Source organism: Ranitomeya imitator, chromosome 5 (assembly GCF_032444005.1).
Source record: "Ranitomeya imitator isolate aRanImi1 chromosome 5, aRanImi1.pri, whole genome shotgun sequence".
Lineage (NCBI taxonomy): Eukaryota > Metazoa > Chordata > Amphibia > Anura > Dendrobatidae > Ranitomeya > Ranitomeya imitator.
The window spans coordinates 713,154,795-713,174,832 of NC_091286.1; the positions used below are offsets into that span (position 1 = coordinate 713,154,795).

Genomic DNA, 20,038 nt, shown 5'->3' on the forward strand with positions numbered 1-20,038 from the left:
ACTCTTCTATATTTCTATTATCTGCTGAGTGGAGAGGTAAACTCTTCTATATTTCTATTATCTGCTGAGTGGAGAGGTAAACTCTTCTATATTTCTATTATTATCTGCTGAGTGGAGAGGTAAACTCTTCTATATTTCTATTATTATCTGCTGAGCGGAGAGGTAAACTCTTCTATATATCTATTATCTGCTGAGTGGAGAGGTAAACTCTTCTGTATTTCTATTATTATCTGCTGAGTGGAAAGGTAAACTCTTCTATATTACTATTATTATCTGATGAGTGGAGAGGTAAACTCTTCTGTATTTCTATTATTGTCTGCTGAGTGGAGAGATAAACTCTTCTATATTTCTATTATCTGCTGAGTGGAGAGGTAAACTCTTCTATATTACTATTATCTGCTGAGTGGAAAGGTAAACTCTTCTATATTTCTATTATTATCTGCTGAGTGGAGAGTTAAACTCTTCTATATTTCTATTATCTGCTGAGTGGAGAGGTAAACTCTTCTATATTTCGATGATCTTCTGAGCGGAGAGGTAAACTCTTCTATATATCTATTATCTGCTGAGTGGAGAGGTAAACTCTTCTGTATTTCTATTATTATCTGCTGAGTGGAGAGGTAAACTCTTCTATATTTCTATTATCTGCTGAGTGGAGAGGTAAACTCTTCTATATTTCTGTAAATTCACTGAAGAACGAATGAAAGTGGCACTCACCCAGAAATTGCCGAAAATAGATGTCCTTTATTCAGAGCAATGCGTGGACATACATACGATGGAGCAGCGGCTGGTAGCGGTTAGGGTGCGGGAAGGAGGTGAAGGACGACGGCCGTTTCGCGCTTGCGCGCTTCTACGGGTCCAGATAAAAGATTCCCCACCTTTGTCTTCGGGGCTTCTGTGAGGTGCTGATTCCTGCAATAAGGGCTTTTTTGACTCCCCCATCCCTAATTCTGGGGCTAAAATGTTTTTCAGGGCTGGTGCCCTCCTAAAGGCAACCACTGGTCTAGTTGGTAATACTTTCTGACAGACCGGGTCGTTTAGTAGAATCTTCCAATGCGTCTATATTATGTTCCTGATGGTACTATTCTGGGAAGAGAAGGTGGTGATGAAATTCATGATATAAAATTCATCTGTGGACTTTATATTTTCTGTCCCGTGTATTAAACTACTTTGTGAAGTTCCCTTTGTCTCTGCGTATGCTTTTTTTAATTAGTTTTTTGGGGTATTCACTTTCTAAAAATCTCTCTCTTAGTCATTTGCTTTGTTCCTTATAATCTTTTAATAAGGTACAATTTTTCCTCATTCGTTGATACTGATTTTTGGGTACATTTGTCAGCCATTTGTTGTAATGGTTACTTTCGTAGTGTACATAGCTGTTGGGGTCAACTTTTTTGAAAAAATTCTTTATTATTTTACCTTTGTCATCATGTTTTATCGTTAGATCCAAAAAGTTGATCTCCATCTTACTAATCTCAGGTTTTAGTTCAATTCTCCAGTTGTTGCACATGATTATTTCCAGGAACTCGAATACTGTGTTATTATAAAAACATCATCTATAAACCGCTTATAGACGATAATATCATCCCTGAAGGTATTATTGAACTCATGCCAGGACTCGAAGGTGCCCATGAATAAGTTTGCTTACGTAGGTGCCACCCTCGAGCCCATGGCTATGCCGTTTCTGATGGTAAACCTTCCCCTCGAACGTGAAATGATTGTTATTCAAGCTGAAGGACACGCTTCTCATGATGAAATCCTTTTGGATTGTCGGGATCCTATCGTCACCAGCGACAAACAGTTCAAATCATTCCAGACCGATCACATGGTCAATGTTCGTATATAGTCCTGTTACATCCATGGATATAAATGGATATAAATAAATACGACTTAAAAAAATAGTTTTTGAAATTTTTTTTGTTATAATTGACGCCTAATTTTTATGTTGTTTTCTTCCTTTTTTTTTCTTTAAAATCAGTGGGAAAGTAAAGGAAATGCTTGTCTCTTTCTACATGAACTTTCTTTTTATATATTGGACACATTTTGTTTGTTTTTCCCTCCGTGTTGGATCTGGTAACAGTGGGTCGGCTTTTCTTTTATTCCACACATTGTGATTTCCCCATAAAGTAATAGAAGACCTTTGAGCGGCATTTCGTTGCTTAGAGGAAACCAGTCATGTCCGATAACGGTATTAACCTGCAGATATGATTTTCGTTTGATCGGGAAATGGCAGGTCTGTAACTGGACCTTGGGCTAATAAGGAGGCAAGTTCATCGCATATTAACTAGCTTGTTTTCTTCCAATCCCCCTCCCAATAATACATGGAGGATTTCCAGCTTTTCTGCACATCTGCCCCTCATTTGATGCTCCTACTCACGGGATTCGGGATGACCCTCTGCCGTCGCGCTGATGCTCCTCCTCAGCTGTGGTTCACAGTGAAGTTTGTGAATGGCAGACAAATCCTTATGTGTTATTCCTTATAGAATTTCCCTCACACCTTCTTCTGTCTTCTGATTTTGTCTTTGCTTTTGTCCCTTTTTTTTGTTCCAGTTGTATGACGATCCCCATGCCAACTCCCTGAACCTACTAGTAGCTTGTTCAAAGACCTAAGCCAGGGCCTTCATAGCAATAAAGACATAAAAGACTGAAAAGCCATATACTCCCTGTGGCCTGCCAAGCAGTGACTAGTGCCAGGACGGCCATGGAGGCCTCACTAAGAATTGCTGACTTCCATGTACAGTTGTAGCACTGGCGGCATATTAGACCTTACTTCAGGCTTCTGTACATGTTAGATCTAGTGGATATTGTTCAGCTCCGGTTGCCATCGCAGCTCTTTGGCACCTAATGATCGTGGTCGTATTTTGCCTCTTGCCTCTCTAATCTGGCAGAGCTGGCATCTGTGGACCTAAACTGTAAGGATCTGAGTGACTTCAGTAGTTTCTGAGGTCCCTTATGTGTTTTTATAAAATATTTCCATTCTTTTTACTTTTTATTAAAACTGTTTATGTATCCCAAACTACCTGCTTCATTCCCCTAAATTCACTGTAAGGAAAACAAAACCCCTCCAGTGATCACTTTCCTGAATCCATCCCCTATCCGGAGTGCTCAGCCGCAGAATCCAACTCCACCACAAGTAACAAAGTAATGTCTCCTCCTAACTCCTTCATGTAATTCATGCAGACAAGGATAATGTGTTCCTCCCATACAGTCCTGATATAAATATCATATAGTCCTGACCTTCCGGTCCCTCAAGAAGATCTGTACATCTAATGTTCAGCCGTGTACATTGATCTTCCTTTGGCAGAGAAGACACTTGCTCTTCTACTTTGGAGAGTCCTTCTCATAGTCATCCCTCTTCATCCTCTCTCCTGTTATTGATAGATTTTTATAGAACCACAGAGAGGAGCCAGGAGAAATCTCTTATTGTCACTGCTTCCATTGTTAGTATAGCTAACAGGATGTCTTTCAGAGAATCTGCTTTTCTTCTCTGAGAAGTCTACAGATTTTCTACCTTGCCTTCTATAGTTGAACTCCATAGAATGGTCGTATCACTATTTGATTGTATCTTGGTATATTCACGCCTCACTGCTGTATCAGCACAGACAGAGCTGCCAAGAGATCACCAGCAAATTGCTGAAAACAAGTTTGGGCTGACTATCAATTTCTCCTTCGTCTCATTGGGGGACACCGGACTGTGGGTGTATGCTTCCTCCGCCAGGAGGCTGACACTAAGTAAACATGAAAAAAAGTTAGCTCCTCCTCCGCCATATACACCCTGACACTGGCCGCAGGCTAATCCAGTTCAAGCTTAGTGTCTTTAGGAGGCATATGTCTGGTTATTCCCAGACCTTTTTTTTCTCTTTTTTTACCATGAAGATGAGACAGGGGCGACGGACCCTTTTGAAGGGTCCAATCTCCCCAAACCAACAACAGGCGAGCATGTGGAGTGTCGCCTCCACGTATCCTCTCCTGCAATGTGGGCCAGATGCCAGACTCAGCCCTGGCCACCCTAAGGTATTGAAACCCTAGGCTGTACAGGTGCATATGTGCAGTCCGTGCGGCCCCCACTGCATCACCAATTGTAAGACTGCGGTGATGGAAGGAGGCGGACGGTCCCTCTCCTCATCCCCTGAAGGGACGATGGAGCTAGGATGCCTGCACCGTCCTTTACACAGCCCCCTGTCTAACCTGAAGCTGGAATCCGTTGCAGGAGTAAGGGGCTGGGAGGGCTCCTATTACAGCGCTCTGCCTGGCGCTTCCATGCGCACACCTCTCCCCCTGTGTCGTCTGGCAGGTCCAGGTCAGCGGGGGAAATTCGGTTTTCAGGTGGCCCCGCCCCCGTATCCTCGGGAAGGCGCCGAAAATTTAGTCCCCGGCTTTTGCTGGTACTAGGCCGCGGGTGAAAGTCAAGCCTCCGGAGCGCATCTGCTTCCGGTTCCGCCCCTTCGAGCAGAGCGCGCATTTTTGAAGATTGGTCTCAGAGGATCTGTTTCTTTTATGTTGTTCCGCAGGATCCAGGGTCACAGGACTGGGGTAAATGTTACTCCCCCCAGTCTGGCAACTCCTCTCTCTCGCTTTCTCTCTCAACAGACCCACCAGGTCTAGGACCAAGACCCACACGGTATTATATACCTCATGTTTTAGCTGTCAGTCTGTTTTTCCACTTGCCCAGAGCAATCAATTCTGTGAGGCCTGCGATTTTTAGCGCGATCAGGAGCCCTCCCCTGCGACTGAGCCCAGTGTGTCGGGTCCCCCGGAATGGGCCCTGTCTCTGTCGAAATCTGTGGTGTCGCTAACTAGAGCAATCGAGTCCCTTTAGACCCCAGATAGGGGCAGTGACAGTGGTTTGCCTGTCTTGGAGGAATCCTCCATCTCACAGGAACCTCCGGCCTGCAGGGGCCGCGCTCTCTCTCTCTCTAATCAGACACAGGGGTAACGAACCCACACAGCGTCTTCGAATCCGTCTAGTGCCTCGGCATCCATGAGTTCCGTCTCTTGCTCTCCCTCGCCAGAAGAGGTTAGTGAGCAAAACTCGGATTACAATTCTGAAGGGTCCCTCAATTTAGAGGCACCTAATTACCAGGAGACAATCGACAGCCTCATTGAGGCTGTCAACCAAACCCTGAGTATAGACGATGAATCCACCTTCGCCTCGGGTCATAAGGTGTCATTTAAGATGGACAAAACAGTCTCATAGAGTATTTTGCACTCACCCAGAGTTTGAGGTTATAGTGCAATGTCACAGGGAGCGACCAGTCAAGCGGTTCTTTGGTCAGAAGTCCCTAAACACCAGATATCCTTTCGCTCCTGAACTCCGTAAGATGTGGGCAGAATCCCCTTCGGTGGATCCTCCCGTGTCTCGGTTGGCTTCTAAAACTACTCATTGAGAGCCTGGCTCGCTCAGTGTTTGAAGCTTCAGGTTCAGCCCTCTCGCCCTCTTTTGCGGCGACGTGGGTAGCTAAGACCATGATATCCTTGTCAGAATCATTGAATAGAGATCTGCAGGATAAGGACCTGCCATCCGAGGGGGCTGAAATCTCAAATCAGACCGCTCTAGCGGGAGACTTTTTGATTAATGCATCTTTGAATGTTGTGAACTTCACAGCACTGGCTGCCACAAATGCAATTTCCATGAGGAGGGCTCTGTGGTTGAAGATATGGCGGGCAGACTCAACCTCATAGAAGTCCCTTACTTCTTTGCCCTCTCAGAGTGGCCGATTATAAGGCGAAACATTAGATCAACTCATTTCTGACGCCACAGGGGTGAAGAGCAACTTCCTCCCGCAGCAAAGTATTCAGCAGCCAATTCACCAATGTTTTCAGGCACGATTTTGATCCTTTCAAAACCCGGGGTGGACCGCAGAAACCGATCCCGTCAGTTCAGGTTGGCCTAATCAGAACAGGGATCGTCACATCTCATACAGAACCAACCCGTTGGGCAGAATGCGGTCGCACCAGCCAAGATCTAGAGGACCTAGGTCCTCCAGATTCTCATCCAAATGACTGGAGGCAGTCTCGTGTCGTCGCCAGCAAGGTGGGCGGCCGCCTACTCTGGTTTCGCCAAGTCTGGCTCGCCTTCATCACGACAGATGGGTAAGAGAGCTGGTGTCCTCAGGGCACAAGATAGAAAAAAAATTGACTCGAAATCTGTCTCGTCTTCCCACTTTAGAATTCCGGGCACGGGCCTTATTCAAGGCTATCGAGTCTCTTCGACTCAGCGGAGTTATCATCCCCATTCCGGAGGACGAGAAGTTTCAAGGTTTCTATTCCAACCTGTTCATAGTCCCCAAAAAGGACGGAGCGGTAAGGTCCATTCTGGACCTGAAGCTTCTGAACAAGTTTTTCAGCATTCGTGTATCCGAATGGAATCTCTCCGCTCGGTCATTACTGCCATGAAAAAGGGAGAATATTTGGAGTCCATAGATATCCAAGACGCATATCTTCACATTCCCATATTCCCCTTCATCAGAGGTTTCTTCGTTTTGCCATCAGCAACCTGCATTTCCAGTTCACAGCCTTGCCTTTAGGGCTGGCCTCCATCCCTAGGGTGTTCACAAAGGTCATGGCAGCCGTGGTGTCCATCCTGCATTCCCGGGGTATAGTCATCTCACCATATTTAGACGACCTCCTGGTCAGGGGTCCATCTTTTCGGGCCTGCGGGGAAAGTGTTTGCATCTCGCTAGATACTCTTGCTCGCCTGCGATGGCTGTTGAATTTAAGAAAGTCGTCTCCTGTGCCATCTCAGAGGATCACCTTTCTAGGGATGATCTTCGACACTTCCCGAGGGCTTCCAATACACCCTCGGGACAAGGTCCTAGCACTTCGGCAGGAAGTGCGGGTGCTTCGCCAGCCGGTCCCTCATACCATCCATTTTTGCATGAGAGTCTTGGGAAGGATGGTGGCAGCGATAGAGGGAGTTCTGTTTGCGCAACTCCATCTTCGTCCCCTACAGCGTGCCCTCTTGGGACAGGAACCTATTCTCTCTCTGAATCTCCGGTGCCGTCTGTCCACTCAGGTCACACAGGCGCTTACATGGTGGACAAAGAGTTCCTCCCTTCAACAGGGGAAACTTTTTCCCCCAGTCCAATGGCTGGTGCTCACGACCGATGACCATCTCCTTGGATGGGGAGCGGTGTTTTGCCAACATACAGCCCAGGGACGCTGGTGTTCACGGGAGTCAGCCCTCCCGATCAACCTTCTAGAGATTCTGGCTATTCGGCCTGGCAAGACGCCCCATCCGGATCCAGTCGGACGATGCCACGGCCGTGGCATACATAGATCATCAAGGGGGTTCCCGCAGCAGGGCAGCCATGCACAAGGTAAAACAGATCCTCTGCTGGGCCGAGAAGTTCCACTCTGTGATCTCGGCAGTGGACATTCCAGGCGAGGAGAATTGGCCAGCGGATTTCCTCAGCCGTCAGGGTCTGGCGTCCGGGGAGTGGTCGTTTCACCCCGATGATTTTCAACAGATTTGCCAACGCTGGCGGACCCCGGACGTGGACCTGATGGCCTCCAGGGTAAACACCAGAGGCACCCAGGTTTGTCGCCCGATACCGGGATCCACAGGCAATCGCCGTAGATGCGTTAGTCCTACCTCGGAACCAGTTTCACCTCCCTTACCTGTTTCCTCCGCTACCACTGCTCCCAAGAGTCATCAAAAAGATCAAGGTAGAGCGGGTCCCAGCAATTCTGGTCGCTCCAGATTGGCCTCGGCGGTCTTGGTGCGCAGATCTAGTACAGCTTCTCACCGAGACTCCCTCGCGGCTGCCAGAGCACTTGGACCTTCTCTCCCAGGGCCCGATCTACCACCAGAGCTCAGGGGCGCTGTGTTTAGCAGCCTGGCCGTGGAATCTTGGATTCTAACCCAGGCAGCGTTCTCCCACAAGGTGGCCGCTACTAATAGTGCCCGGAAGCCCACCTCAGCACATATCTACCATCACACCTGGAAGGTCTTCTTCGCATGGTGCAGAGAGCGCGGTTATTCCCCGCTTTGTTTCTCTATCCCCAACATTTTAGCATTCCTCCAAGCCGTTGTGGATTCCGGTTTAGCACCAAGTACCCTCAAAAGACAGATATCTGCCTTGTCTGTCCTTTTTCAGTACAGGATCGCTACCAATTTACAGGTGAAGACCTTCATACAAGGCGTTGCTCACATGGTACCGCCTTACAAGGCCCCCTTGGACGCTTGGAACCTTAAGCTGGTCCTAGGGGTCCTGCAGGAATTTCCATTCGAGCCTCTTCAGGACATTTCCTTGACATACCTTTCCTGGAAGGTAGTATTTCTAGTGGCCATAACATCCATCAGGCGGGTCTCAGAGCTGGCGGCACTATCCTGTTAGGCTCCGTTTTTGCGTTTTCATCAGGATAAGGTGGTGCTCAGGCCAGCACCCCCTTTTTTTTGCCAAAGGTTGTTTCCTCGTTCCACATGAACGAGGACATTGTCTTGCCTTCGTTTTGTCTGGCGCCAACGCACCGTCTAGAAAGGGCTCTCCATACACTAGATCTAGTGAGAGCTCTCAGGAGATATGGGTCTCGGACTGTATCCTTTCAGCAGACAGACACACTGTTCGTCCTCCCCGAGAGTCGCAGGAAAGTATACTCGGGCCTCGGCGGATGCAAGTCTTGGTAGGAGGATTCTCCAGGTAGCATATTATAACAAGCCCAAACTGAAACAAATAATACGAGACCTCTCCACCATGCTCACAGCCACAATAAGGGAGCCCACTACAGAGAAGCATCACTCATGATTGCATATAGGACACTCCCAATACTGCATTATATACATTATATAGAGAAAAAAAACGGAGTATACAGGTCCTTCTCAAAAAATTAGCATATAGTGTTAAATTTCATTATTTACCATAATGTAATGATTACAATTAAACTTTCATATATTATAGATTCATTATCCACCAACTGAAATTTGTCAGGTCTTTTATTGTTTAAATACTGATGATTTTGGCATACAACTCCTGATAACCCAAAAAACCTGTCTCAATAAATTAGCATATCAAGAAAAGGTTCTCTAAACGACCTATTACCCTAATCTTCTGAATCAACTAATTAACTCTAAACACATGCAAAAGATACCTGAGGCTTTTGTAAACTCCCTGCCTGGTTCATTACTCAAAACCCCCATCATGGGTAAGACTAGCGACCTGACAGATGTCAAGAAGGCCATCATTGACACCCTCAAGCAAGAGGGTAAGACCCAGAAAGAAATTTCTCAACAAATAGGCTGTTCCCAGAGTGCTGTATCAAGGCACCTCAATGGTAAGTCCGTTGGAAGGAAACAATGTGGCAGAAAACGCTGTACAACGAGAAGAGGAGACCGGACCCTGAGGAAGATTGTGGAGAAGGAGCGATTCCAGACCTTGGGGAACCTGAGGAAGCAGTGGACTGAGTCTGGTGTGGAAACATCCAGAGCCACCGTGCACAGGCGTGTGCAGGAAATGGGCTACAGGTGCCGCATTCCCCAGGTAAAGCCACTTTTGAACCATAAACAGCGGCAGAGGCGCCTGACCTGGGCTACAGAGAAGCAGCACTGGACTGTTGCTAAGTGGTCCCAAGTACTTTTTTCTGATGAAAGCAAATTTTGCATGTCATTCGGAAATCAAGGTGCCAGAGTCTGGGGGAAGACTGGGGAGAAGGAAATGCCAAAATGCCTGAAGTCCAGTGTCAAGTACCCACAGTCAGTGATGGTGTGGGGTGCCATGTCAGCTGCTGGTGTTGGTCCACTGTGTTTCATCAAGGGCAGGGTCAATGCAGCTAGCTATCAGGAGATTTTGGAGCACTTCATGCTTCCATCGGCTGAAATGCTTTATGGAGATGAAGATTTCATTTTTCAGAACGACCTGGCACCTGCTCACAGTGCCAAAACCACTGGTAAATGGTTTACTGACCATGGTATTACTGTGCTCAATTGGCCTGCCAACTCTCCTGACCTGAACCCCATAGAGAATCTGTGGGATATTGTGAAGAGAAAGTTGAGAGACGCAAGACCCAACACTCTGGATGAGCTTAAGGCCGCTATTGAAGCATCCTGGGCCTCCATAACATCTCAGCAGTGTCACAGGCTGATTGCCTCCATGCCACGCCGCATTGAAGCAGTCATTTCTGCCAAAGGATTCCCCACCAAGTATTGAGTGCATAACTGAACATTATTATTTGTTGGTTTTTTTGTTTGTTATTAAAAAACACTTTTATTTGATTGGATGGGTGAAATATGCTAATTTATTGAGACAGGTTTTTTGGGTTATCAGGAGTTGTATGCCAAAATCATCAGTATTAAAACAATAAAAGACCTGACAAATTTCAGTTGGTGGATAATGAATCTATAATATATGAAAGTTTAATTGTAATCATTACATTATGGTAAATAATGAAATTTAACACTATATGCTAATTTTTTGAGAAGGACCTGTATGTCCATAAAAGTATCAAGTTTATTAAATATACATAGACAATAATCAAATATCAAACAACACAAAAAGTAATACACAAAGGTATTGTGAGTAGCAGAGATAGCTATGGTAGCACAGATAAAAAACAACGTGGAGAAAAACTGATGCCAATTTATATTTTTATAAAGTGCATAGTGCAACAATTAGACTTTAGATCTGATACACCCTGACCCCTTCCCCCTCAGTCTAATTGTTGTTTTTTATCTGTGCTACCATAGCTATCTCTGCTACCCACAATACCTTAGTGTATTACTTTTTGTGTTGTTTGATATTTGATTATTGTCTATGTATATTTAATAAACTTGATACTTTTATGGACATATACTCCGTTTTTTTCTCTATATAATTCTCCAAGTAGCAGTAGCACATCTATCGGCAATAGGTCAGGGTTTCTCAACTCCTTAGTATTGCATAGGCGATGGAATTAATGCTTGAACAGGTGATGAAATTATCACCTGTGCAATACTATGTAAATCCTGAAAACGTGACCTGTTGTGGGGTCTTGAGGACTGGAGTTGAGAAACACTGCAATAGGTGCTTGGGGATTATGCCGAGGAGTTGGTTTCCCACCCAGGGACTGCTTTAGGACGTCCCACAGTCCTGTGTCCCCCAATGAGACGAAGGAGAAATATGGATTTTTGTGTTACTCACGGTAAAATCCTTTTCTCCGAGACACTCATTGGGGGGCACAGCACCCACCCTATTACTCTGATGGCTTCTTCTTTATTATTTGGTGTTTTTTGTTTCTGGAAATTTTGCGCCTGTGTTAAAGCTGATTTATTTTTTGTTGTTTTCCTACTGGCTTTTTTTGCACCAAACTGGATTCTCCTGCGGCCAGTGTCAGGGTGTATACGGCGGAGGAGGAGCTAACTTTTGTTATGTTTACTTCGTATCAGCCTCCTGGCAGCAGTAGCATACACCCCACAGTCCGGTGTCCCCCAATGAGCGTCTCGGAGAAAAGGATTTTACGGTAACACAAAAATCCATATTTCATTCTCCAAGGGCCTCAAACCTCCCAAACAATAAGGCGTAAACCAGCAGAAACTGGCAGTGAGAGCCACATGAGTTCTCCAGGTGAGAAGATGGGCAGGTCCTCCTATTATTCTTCTATCTTATTGTTCATCATCTCTCCTTATACAGGATTGCACCATAGAGAAGAAGACATCAGGTGACTGTGTGACTCCCATCATCCATCTCCATGTATCCGGAAGAGGGAGCAGGAGTGAGAGCCCCATCACAGAAGCCCCACACTCCCCGATGGCTGAGAAGATCCTAGATCTCACCACCGAGATCACAGAGCTGCTGACTGGAGAGGTGACTGCTGGGAATGCTGGGAAATTCTACAGTCATACACGGGAGGATTCTGGGTAATATTGGTATGTTTGTCAGGTTCCTGTCAGGTGTCAGGATGCCGCTGTCTATTTCTCCATGGAGGAGTGGGAGTACATGGAAGGACAGAAGGATCAGTACCAGGACGTCAGGATGAAAAATGACCCAACGAGGAACGACCAGGACAAAAGCGACATGACTACAAGAATATTACTCCTCGCCCTGGAGATAATCGACTTGTTAAAGGGAAAGGTGAGAGTCTCCCATGAGATCACTCTGATCTCTACTAATATAACAGGACTGAAAAGATGGATAGAATCTGTGGTGATCGGCGTCTGTCACTGTACACAGGAGCACACGGTGGTGAAGAAGACGTCCGGTGACCGTGTGACCCCCTGTATGACCGGAGGACGGAGCAAGATCCAGAGCCCCATCACAGAACCCCTGCACTCCCCGACACCTGAGAAGAAGGTCCTAGAACTGGCCAACAAGATCACTGAGCTGCTGACCGGAGAGGTGACTGCTGGGAGATTACACTGGGGGATTCTGGGTGATGAGCGGAGAGGAGACTGCTGGGAGATTATACTGGGGGATTCTGGGTGATGAGAGGAGACTGCTGGGAGATTACACTGGAGGATTCTGGGTGATGAGAGGAGACTGCTGGGAGATTATACTGGGGGATTCTGGGTGATGAGAGGAGACTGCTGGGAGATTATACAGTATACACTGGAGGATTCTGGGTGATGAGAGGAGACTGCTGGGAGATTATACAGTATACACTGGAGGATTCTGGGTGATGAGAGGAGACTGCTGGGAGATTATACAGTATACACTGGAGGATTCTGGGTGATGAGAGGAGACTGCTGGGAGATTACACTGGGGGATTCTGGGTGATGAGAGGAGACTGCTGGGAGATTACACTGGGGGATTCTGGGTGATGAGAGGTGACTGCTGGGAGATTATACAGTATACACTGGAGGATTCTGGGTGATGAGGGGAGAGGTGACTGCTGGGAGATTATACAGTGTACACTGGAGGATTCTGGGTGATGAGAGGAGACTGCGGGGAGATTATACAGTATACACTGGAGGATTCTGGGTGATGGGAGGAGACTGCTGGGAGATTATACAGTGTACACTGGAGGATTCTGGGTGATGAGAGGAGACTGCTGGGAGATTATACAGTGTACACTGGAGGATTCTGGGTGATGAGGAGACTGCTGGGAGATTACACTGGAGGATTCTGGGTGATGGGTGGAGACTGCTGGGAGATTATACAGTGTACACTGGAGGATTCTGGGTGATGAGAGTAGACTGCTGGGAGATTATACAGTGTACACTGGAGGATTCTGGGTGATGAGAGGAGACTGCTGGGAGATTATACAGTATACACTGGAGGATTCTGGGTGATGAGAGGAGACTGCTGGGAGATTATACAGTATACACTGGAGGATTCTGGGTGATGGGAGGAGACTGCTGGGAGATTATACAGTATACCCTGGAGGATTCTGGGTGATGAGAGGAGACTGCTGGGAGATTATACAGTATACACTGGAGGATTCTGGGTGATGAGAGGAGACTGCTGGGAGATTATACAGTATACTCTGGAGGATTCTGGGTGATGAGAGGAGACTGCTGGGAGATTATACAGTATACACTGGAGGATTCTGGGTGATGGGAGGAGACTGCTGGGAGATAATACAGTATACACTGGAGGATTCTGGGTGATGAGAGGAGACTGCTGGGAGATTATACAGTATACACTGGAGGATTCTGGGTGATGGGAGGAGACTGCTGGGAGATTATACAGTATACCCTGGAGGATTCTGGGTGATGAGAGGAGACTGCTGGGAGATTATACAGTATACACTGGAGGATTCTGGGTGATGAGAGGAGACTGCTGGGAGATTATACAGTATACTCTGGAGGATTCTGGGTGATGAGAGGAGACTGCTGGGAGATTATACAGTATACACTGGAGGATTCTGGGTGATGGGAGGAGACTGCTGGGAGATTATACAGTATACACTGGAGGATTCTGGGTGATGAGAGGAGACTGCTGGGAGATTATACAGTATACACTGGAGGATTCTGGGGGATGAGAGGAGACTGCGGGGAGATTATACAGTATACACTGGAGGATTCTGGGTAATGAGAGGAGACTGCTGGGAGATTATACAGTATACACTGGAGGATTCTGGGTGATGAGAGGAGACTGCTGGGAGATTATACAGTATACACTGGAGGATTCTGGGTGATGAGCGGAGACTGCTGGGAGATTATACAGTATACACTGGAGGATTCTGGGTGATGAGAGGAGACTGCTGGGAGAATATACAGTGTACACTGGAGGATTCTGGGTGATGAGAGGAGACTGCTGGGAGATTATACAGTATACACTGGAGGATTCTGGGTGATGAGAGGAGACTGCTGGGAGATTATACAGTGTACACTGGAGGATTCTGGGTGATGAGGAGACTGCTGGGAGATTATACAGTATACACTGGAGGATTCTGGGTGATGGGAGGAGACTGCTGGGAGATTATACAGTATACCCTGGAGGATTCTGGGTGATGAGAGGAGACTGCTGGGAGATTATACAGTGTACACTGGAGGATTCTGGGTGATGAGGAGACTGCTGGGAGATTATACAGTATACACTGGAGGATTCTGGGTGATGAGAGGAGACTGCTGGGAGATTATACAGTATACACTGGAGGATTCTGGGTGATGAGAGGAGACTGCTGGGAGATTATACAGTATACACTGGAGGATTCTGGGTGATGAGAGGAGACTGCTGGGAGATTATACAGTGTACCCTGGAGGATTCTGGGTGATGAGAGGAGACTGCTGGGAGATTATACAGTATGCACTGGAGGATTCTGGGTGATGAGAGGAGACTGCTGGGAGATTATACAGTATACTCTGGAGGATTCTGGGTGATGAGAGGAGACTGCTGGGAGATTATACAGTATACACTGGAGGATTCTGGGTGATGAGAGGAGACTGCTGGGAGATTATACAGTATACACTGGAGGATTCTGGGTGATGAGAGGAGACTGCTGGGAGATTATACAGTATACACTGGAGGATTCTGGGTGATGAGAGGAGACTGCTGGGAGATTATACAGTATACACTGGAGGATTTTGGGTGAGGAGAGGAGACTGCTGGGAGATTATACAGTATACACTGGAGGATTCTGGGTGATGGGAGGAGACTGCTGGGAGATTATACAGTATACACTGGAGGATTCTGGGTGATGAGGAGACTGCTGGGAGATTATACAGTATACACTGAAGGATTCTGGGTGATGAGAGGAGACTGCTGGGAGATTATACAGTATATAGTGGAGGATTCTGGGTGATGAGAGGAGACTGCTGGGAGATTATACAGTATACACTGGAGGATTCTGGGTGATGAGAGGAGACTGCTGGGAGATTATACAGTATACACTGGAGGATTCTGGGTGATGAGAGGAGACTGCTGGGAGATTATACAGTATATAGTGGAGGATTCTGGGTGATGAGAGGAGACTTCTGGGAGATTATACAGTATACACTGGAGGATTCTGGGTGATGAGAGGAGACTGCTGGGAGATTATACAGTATACACTGGAGGATTCTGGGTGATGAGAGGAGACTTCTGGGAGATTATACAGTATACACTGGAGGATTCTGGGTGATGAGAGGAGACTGCTGGGAGATTATACAGTATACACTGGAGGATTCTGGGTGGTGAGAGGAGACTGCTGGGAGATTATACAGTGTACACTGGAGGATTCTGGGTGATGAGAGGAGACTGCTGGGAGATTATACAGTGTACACTGGAGGATTCTGGGTGATGAGAGGAGACTGCTGGGAGATTATACAGTGTACACTGGATGATTCTGGGTGATGAGAGGAGACTGCTGGGAGATTATACAGTGTACACTGGAGGATTCTGGGTGATGAGAGGAGACTGCTGGGAGATTATACAGTATACACTGGAGGATTCTGGGTGATGGGAGGAGACTGCTGGGAGATTATACAGTATACACTGGAGGATTCTGGGTGATGAGAGGAGACTGCTGGGAGATTATACAGTGTACACTGGAGGATTCTGGGTGATGAGAGGAGACTGCTGGGAGATTATACAGTATACACTGGAGGATTCTGGGTGATGAGAGGAGACTGCTGGGAGATTATACAGTGTACACTGGAGGTTTCTGGGTGATGGGAGGAGACTGCTGGGAGATTATACAGTATACACTGGAGGATTCTGGGTGATGAGGAGACTGCTGGGAGATTATACAGTATACACTGGAGGATTCTGGGTGATGAGAGGAGACTGCTGGGAGATTATACAGTGTACACTGGAGGATTCTGGGTGATGAAAGGAGACTGCTGGGAGATTATACAGTATACACTGGAGGATTCTGGGTGATGAGAGGAGACTGCTGGGAGATTATACAGTGTACACTGGAGGATTCTGGGTGATGAGAGGAGACTGCTGGGAGATTATACAGTATACACTGGAGGATTCTGGGTGATGAGAGGAGACTGCTGGGAGATTATACAGTATACACTAGAGGATTCTGGGTGATCAGAGGAGACTGCTGGGAGATTATACAGTATACACTGGAGGATTCTGGGTGATCAGAGGAGACTGCTGGGAGATTATACAGTGTACACTGGAGGATTCTGGGTGATGAGGAGACTGCTGGGAGATTATACAGTATACACTGGAGGATTCTGGGTGAGGAGAGGAGACTGCTGGGAGATTATACAGTATACACTGGAGGATTCTGGGTGATGAGGAGACTGCTGGGAGATTATACAGTATACACTGGAGGATTCTGGGTGATGAGAGGAGACTGCTGGGAGATTATACAGTATACACTGGAGGATTCTGGGTGATGAGGAGACTGCTGGGAGATTGTACAGTGTACACTGGAGGATTCTGGGTGATGAGAGGAGACTGCTGGGAGATTTTACAGTATACACTGGAGGATTCTGGGTGATGAGGAGACTGCTGGGAGATTGTACAGTGTACACTGGAGGATTCTGGGTGATGAGAGGAGACTGCTGGGAGATTTTACAGTATACACTGGAGGATTCTGGGTGATGAGGAGACTGCTGGGAGATTGTACAGTGTACACTGGAGGATTCTGGGTGATGAGAGGAGACTGCTGGGAGATTTTACAGTATACACTGGAGGATTCTGGGTGATGAGAGGAGACTGCTGGGAGATTATACAGTGCACACTGGAGGATTCTGGGTGATGAGAGGAGACTGCTGGGAGATTATACAGTATACACTGGAGGATTCTGGGTGATGAGAGGAGACTGCTGGGAGATTATACAGTATACACTGGAGGATTCTGGGTGATGAGGAGACTGCTGGGAGATTGTACAGTGTACACTGGAGGATTCTGGGTGATGAGAGGAGACTGCTGGGAGATTTTACAGTATACACTGGAGGATTCTGGGTGATGAGAGGAGACTGCTGGGAGATTATACAGTGCACACTGGAGGATTCTGGGTGATCAGAGGAGACTGCGGGGAGATTATACAGTGTACACTGGAGGATTCTGGGTGATGAGAGGAGACTGCTGGGAGATTATACAGTATACACTGGAGGATTCTGGGTGATCAGAGGAGACTGCTGGGAGATTATACAGTATACACTGGAGGATTCTGGGTGATGAGAGGAGACTGCTGGGAGATTATACAGTGTACACTGGAGGATTCTGGGTGATGAGAGGAGACTGCTGGGAGATTATACAGTGTACACTGGAGGATTCTGGGTGATGAGAGGAGACTGCTGGGAGATTATACAGTATACACTGGAGGATTCTGGGTGATGAGAGGAGACTGCTGGGAGATTATACAGTATACACTGGAGGATTCTGGGTGATCAGAGGAGACTGCTGGGAGATTATACAGTGTACACTGGAGGATTCTGGGTGAGGAGAGGAGACTGCTGGGAGATTATACAGTATACACTGGAGGATTCTGGGTGATGAGGAGACTGCTGGGAGATTATACAGTATACACTGGAGGATTCTGGGTGAGGAGAGGAGATTGCTGGGAGATTATACAGTGTACACTGGAGGATTCTGGGTGGTGAGAGGAGACTGCTGGGAGATAATACAGTATACACTGGAGGATTCTGGGTGATGAGGAGACTGCTGGGAGATTGTACAGTGTACACTGGAGGATTCTGGGTGATGAGAGGAGACTGCTGGGAGATTATACAGTATACACTGGAGGATTCTGGGTGATGAGGAGACTGCTGGGAGATTGTACAGTGTACACTGGAGGATTCTGGGTGATGAGAGGAGACTGCTGGGAGATTATACAGTATACACTGGAGGATTCTGGGTGATGAGGAGACTGCTGGGAGATTGTACAGTGTACACTGGAGGATTCTGGGTGATGAGAGGAGACTGCTGGGAGATTTTACAGTATACACTGGAGGATTCTGGGTGATGAGAGGAGACTGCTGGGAGATTTTACAGTATACACTGGAGGATTCTGGGTGATGAGAGGAGACTGCTGGGAGATTTTACAGTATACACTGGAGGATTCTGGGTGATGAGAGGAGACTGCTGGGAGATTTTACAGTATATACTGGAGGATTCTGGGTGATCAGAGGAGACTGCGGGGAGATTATACAGTATACACTGGAGGATTCTGGGTGATGAGAGGAGACTGCTGGGAGATTATACAGTATACACTGGAGGATTCTGGGTGATGAGAGGAGACTGCTGGGAGATTTTACAGTATACACTGGAGGATTCTGGGTGATGAGAGGAGACTGCTGGGAGATTTTACAGTATACACTGGAGGATTCTGGGTGATCAGAGGAGACTGCGGGGAGATTATACAGTATACACTGGAGGATTCTGGGTGATGAGAGGAGACTGCTGGGAGATTATACAGTGCACACTGGAGGATTCTGGGTGATGAGAGGAGACTGCTGGGAGATTATACAGTATACACTGGAGGATTCTGGGTGATGAGAGGAGACTGCTGGGAGATTATACAGTATACACTGGAGGATTCTGGGTGATGAGAGGAGACTGCTGGGAGATTATACAGTATACACTGGAGGATTCTGGGTGATCAGAGGAGACTGCTGGGAGATTATACAGTATACACTGGAGGATTCTGGGTGATGAGAGGAGACTGCTGGGAGATTATACAGTATACACTGGAGGATTCTGGGTGATCAGAGGAGACTGCTGGGAGATTATACAGTATACACTGGAGGATTCTGGGTGATGGGAGGAGACTGCTGGGAGATTATACAGTGTACACTGGAGGATTCTGGGTGGTGAGAGGAGACTGCTGGGAGATAATACAGTATACACTGGAGGATTCTGGGTGATGAGGAGACTGCTGGGAGATTATACAGTGTACACTGGAGGATTCTGAGTGAGGAGAGGAGACTGCTGGGAGATTATACAGTGTACACTGGAGGATTCTGGGTGATGAGAGGAGACTGCTGGGAGATTCTACAGTGTACACTGGAGGATTCTGAGTGAGGAGAGGAGACTGCTGGGAGATTATACAGTGTACACTGGAGGATTCTGGGTGAGGAGAGGAGACTGCTGGGAGATAATACAGTATACACTGGAGGATTCTGGGTGGTGAGAGGAGACTGCTGGGAGATAATACAGTATACACTGGAGGATTCTGGGTGATGAGGAGACTGCTGGGAGATTATACAGTGTACACTGGAGGATTCTGGGTAATGAGAGGAGACTGCTGGGAGATTGTACAGTGTACACTGGAGGATTCTGGGTGATGAGAGGAGACTGCTGGGAGATTATACAGTGCACACTGGAGGATTCTGGGTGATGAGAGGAGACTGCTGGGAGATTATACAGTATACACTGGAGGATTCTGGGTGGTGAGAGGAGACTGCTGGGAGATAATACAGTATACACTGGAGGATTCTGGGTGATGAGAGGAGACTGCTGGGAGATTATACAGTGTACACTGGAGGATTCTGGGTAATGAGAGGAGACTGCTGGGAGATTGTACAGTGTACACTGGAGGATTCTGGGTGATGAGAGGAGACTGCTGGGAGATTATACAGTGCACACTGGAGGATTCTGGGTGATGAGAGGAGACTGCGGGGAGATTATACAGTGTACACTGGAGGATTCTGGGTGATGAGAGGAGACTGCTGGGAGATTATACAGTATACACTGGAGGATTCTGGGTGATGAGAGGAGACTGCTGGGAGATTATACAGTGTACACTG

At 47.1% G+C, this 20,038-nt stretch overlaps 1 protein-coding gene across 1 annotated transcript in view; it reads left to right on the forward strand.

The window, feature by feature from the left end:
• LOC138638929 (zinc finger protein 271-like) overlaps nt 1–20,038 on the forward strand; it is a 203,522-nt gene that overhangs the window by 43,455 nt on the left and 140,029 nt on the right. Inside the window, exons 3-5 of the mRNA XM_069728683.1 lie at nt 11,598–11,771; nt 11,847–12,038; nt 12,138–12,302. Of these exons, the coding sequence (XP_069584784.1) occupies nt 11,598–11,771; nt 11,847–12,038; nt 12,138–12,302 (531 nt within the window). The remainder of the gene's footprint in view (nt 1–11,597; nt 11,772–11,846; nt 12,039–12,137; nt 12,303–20,038) is intronic.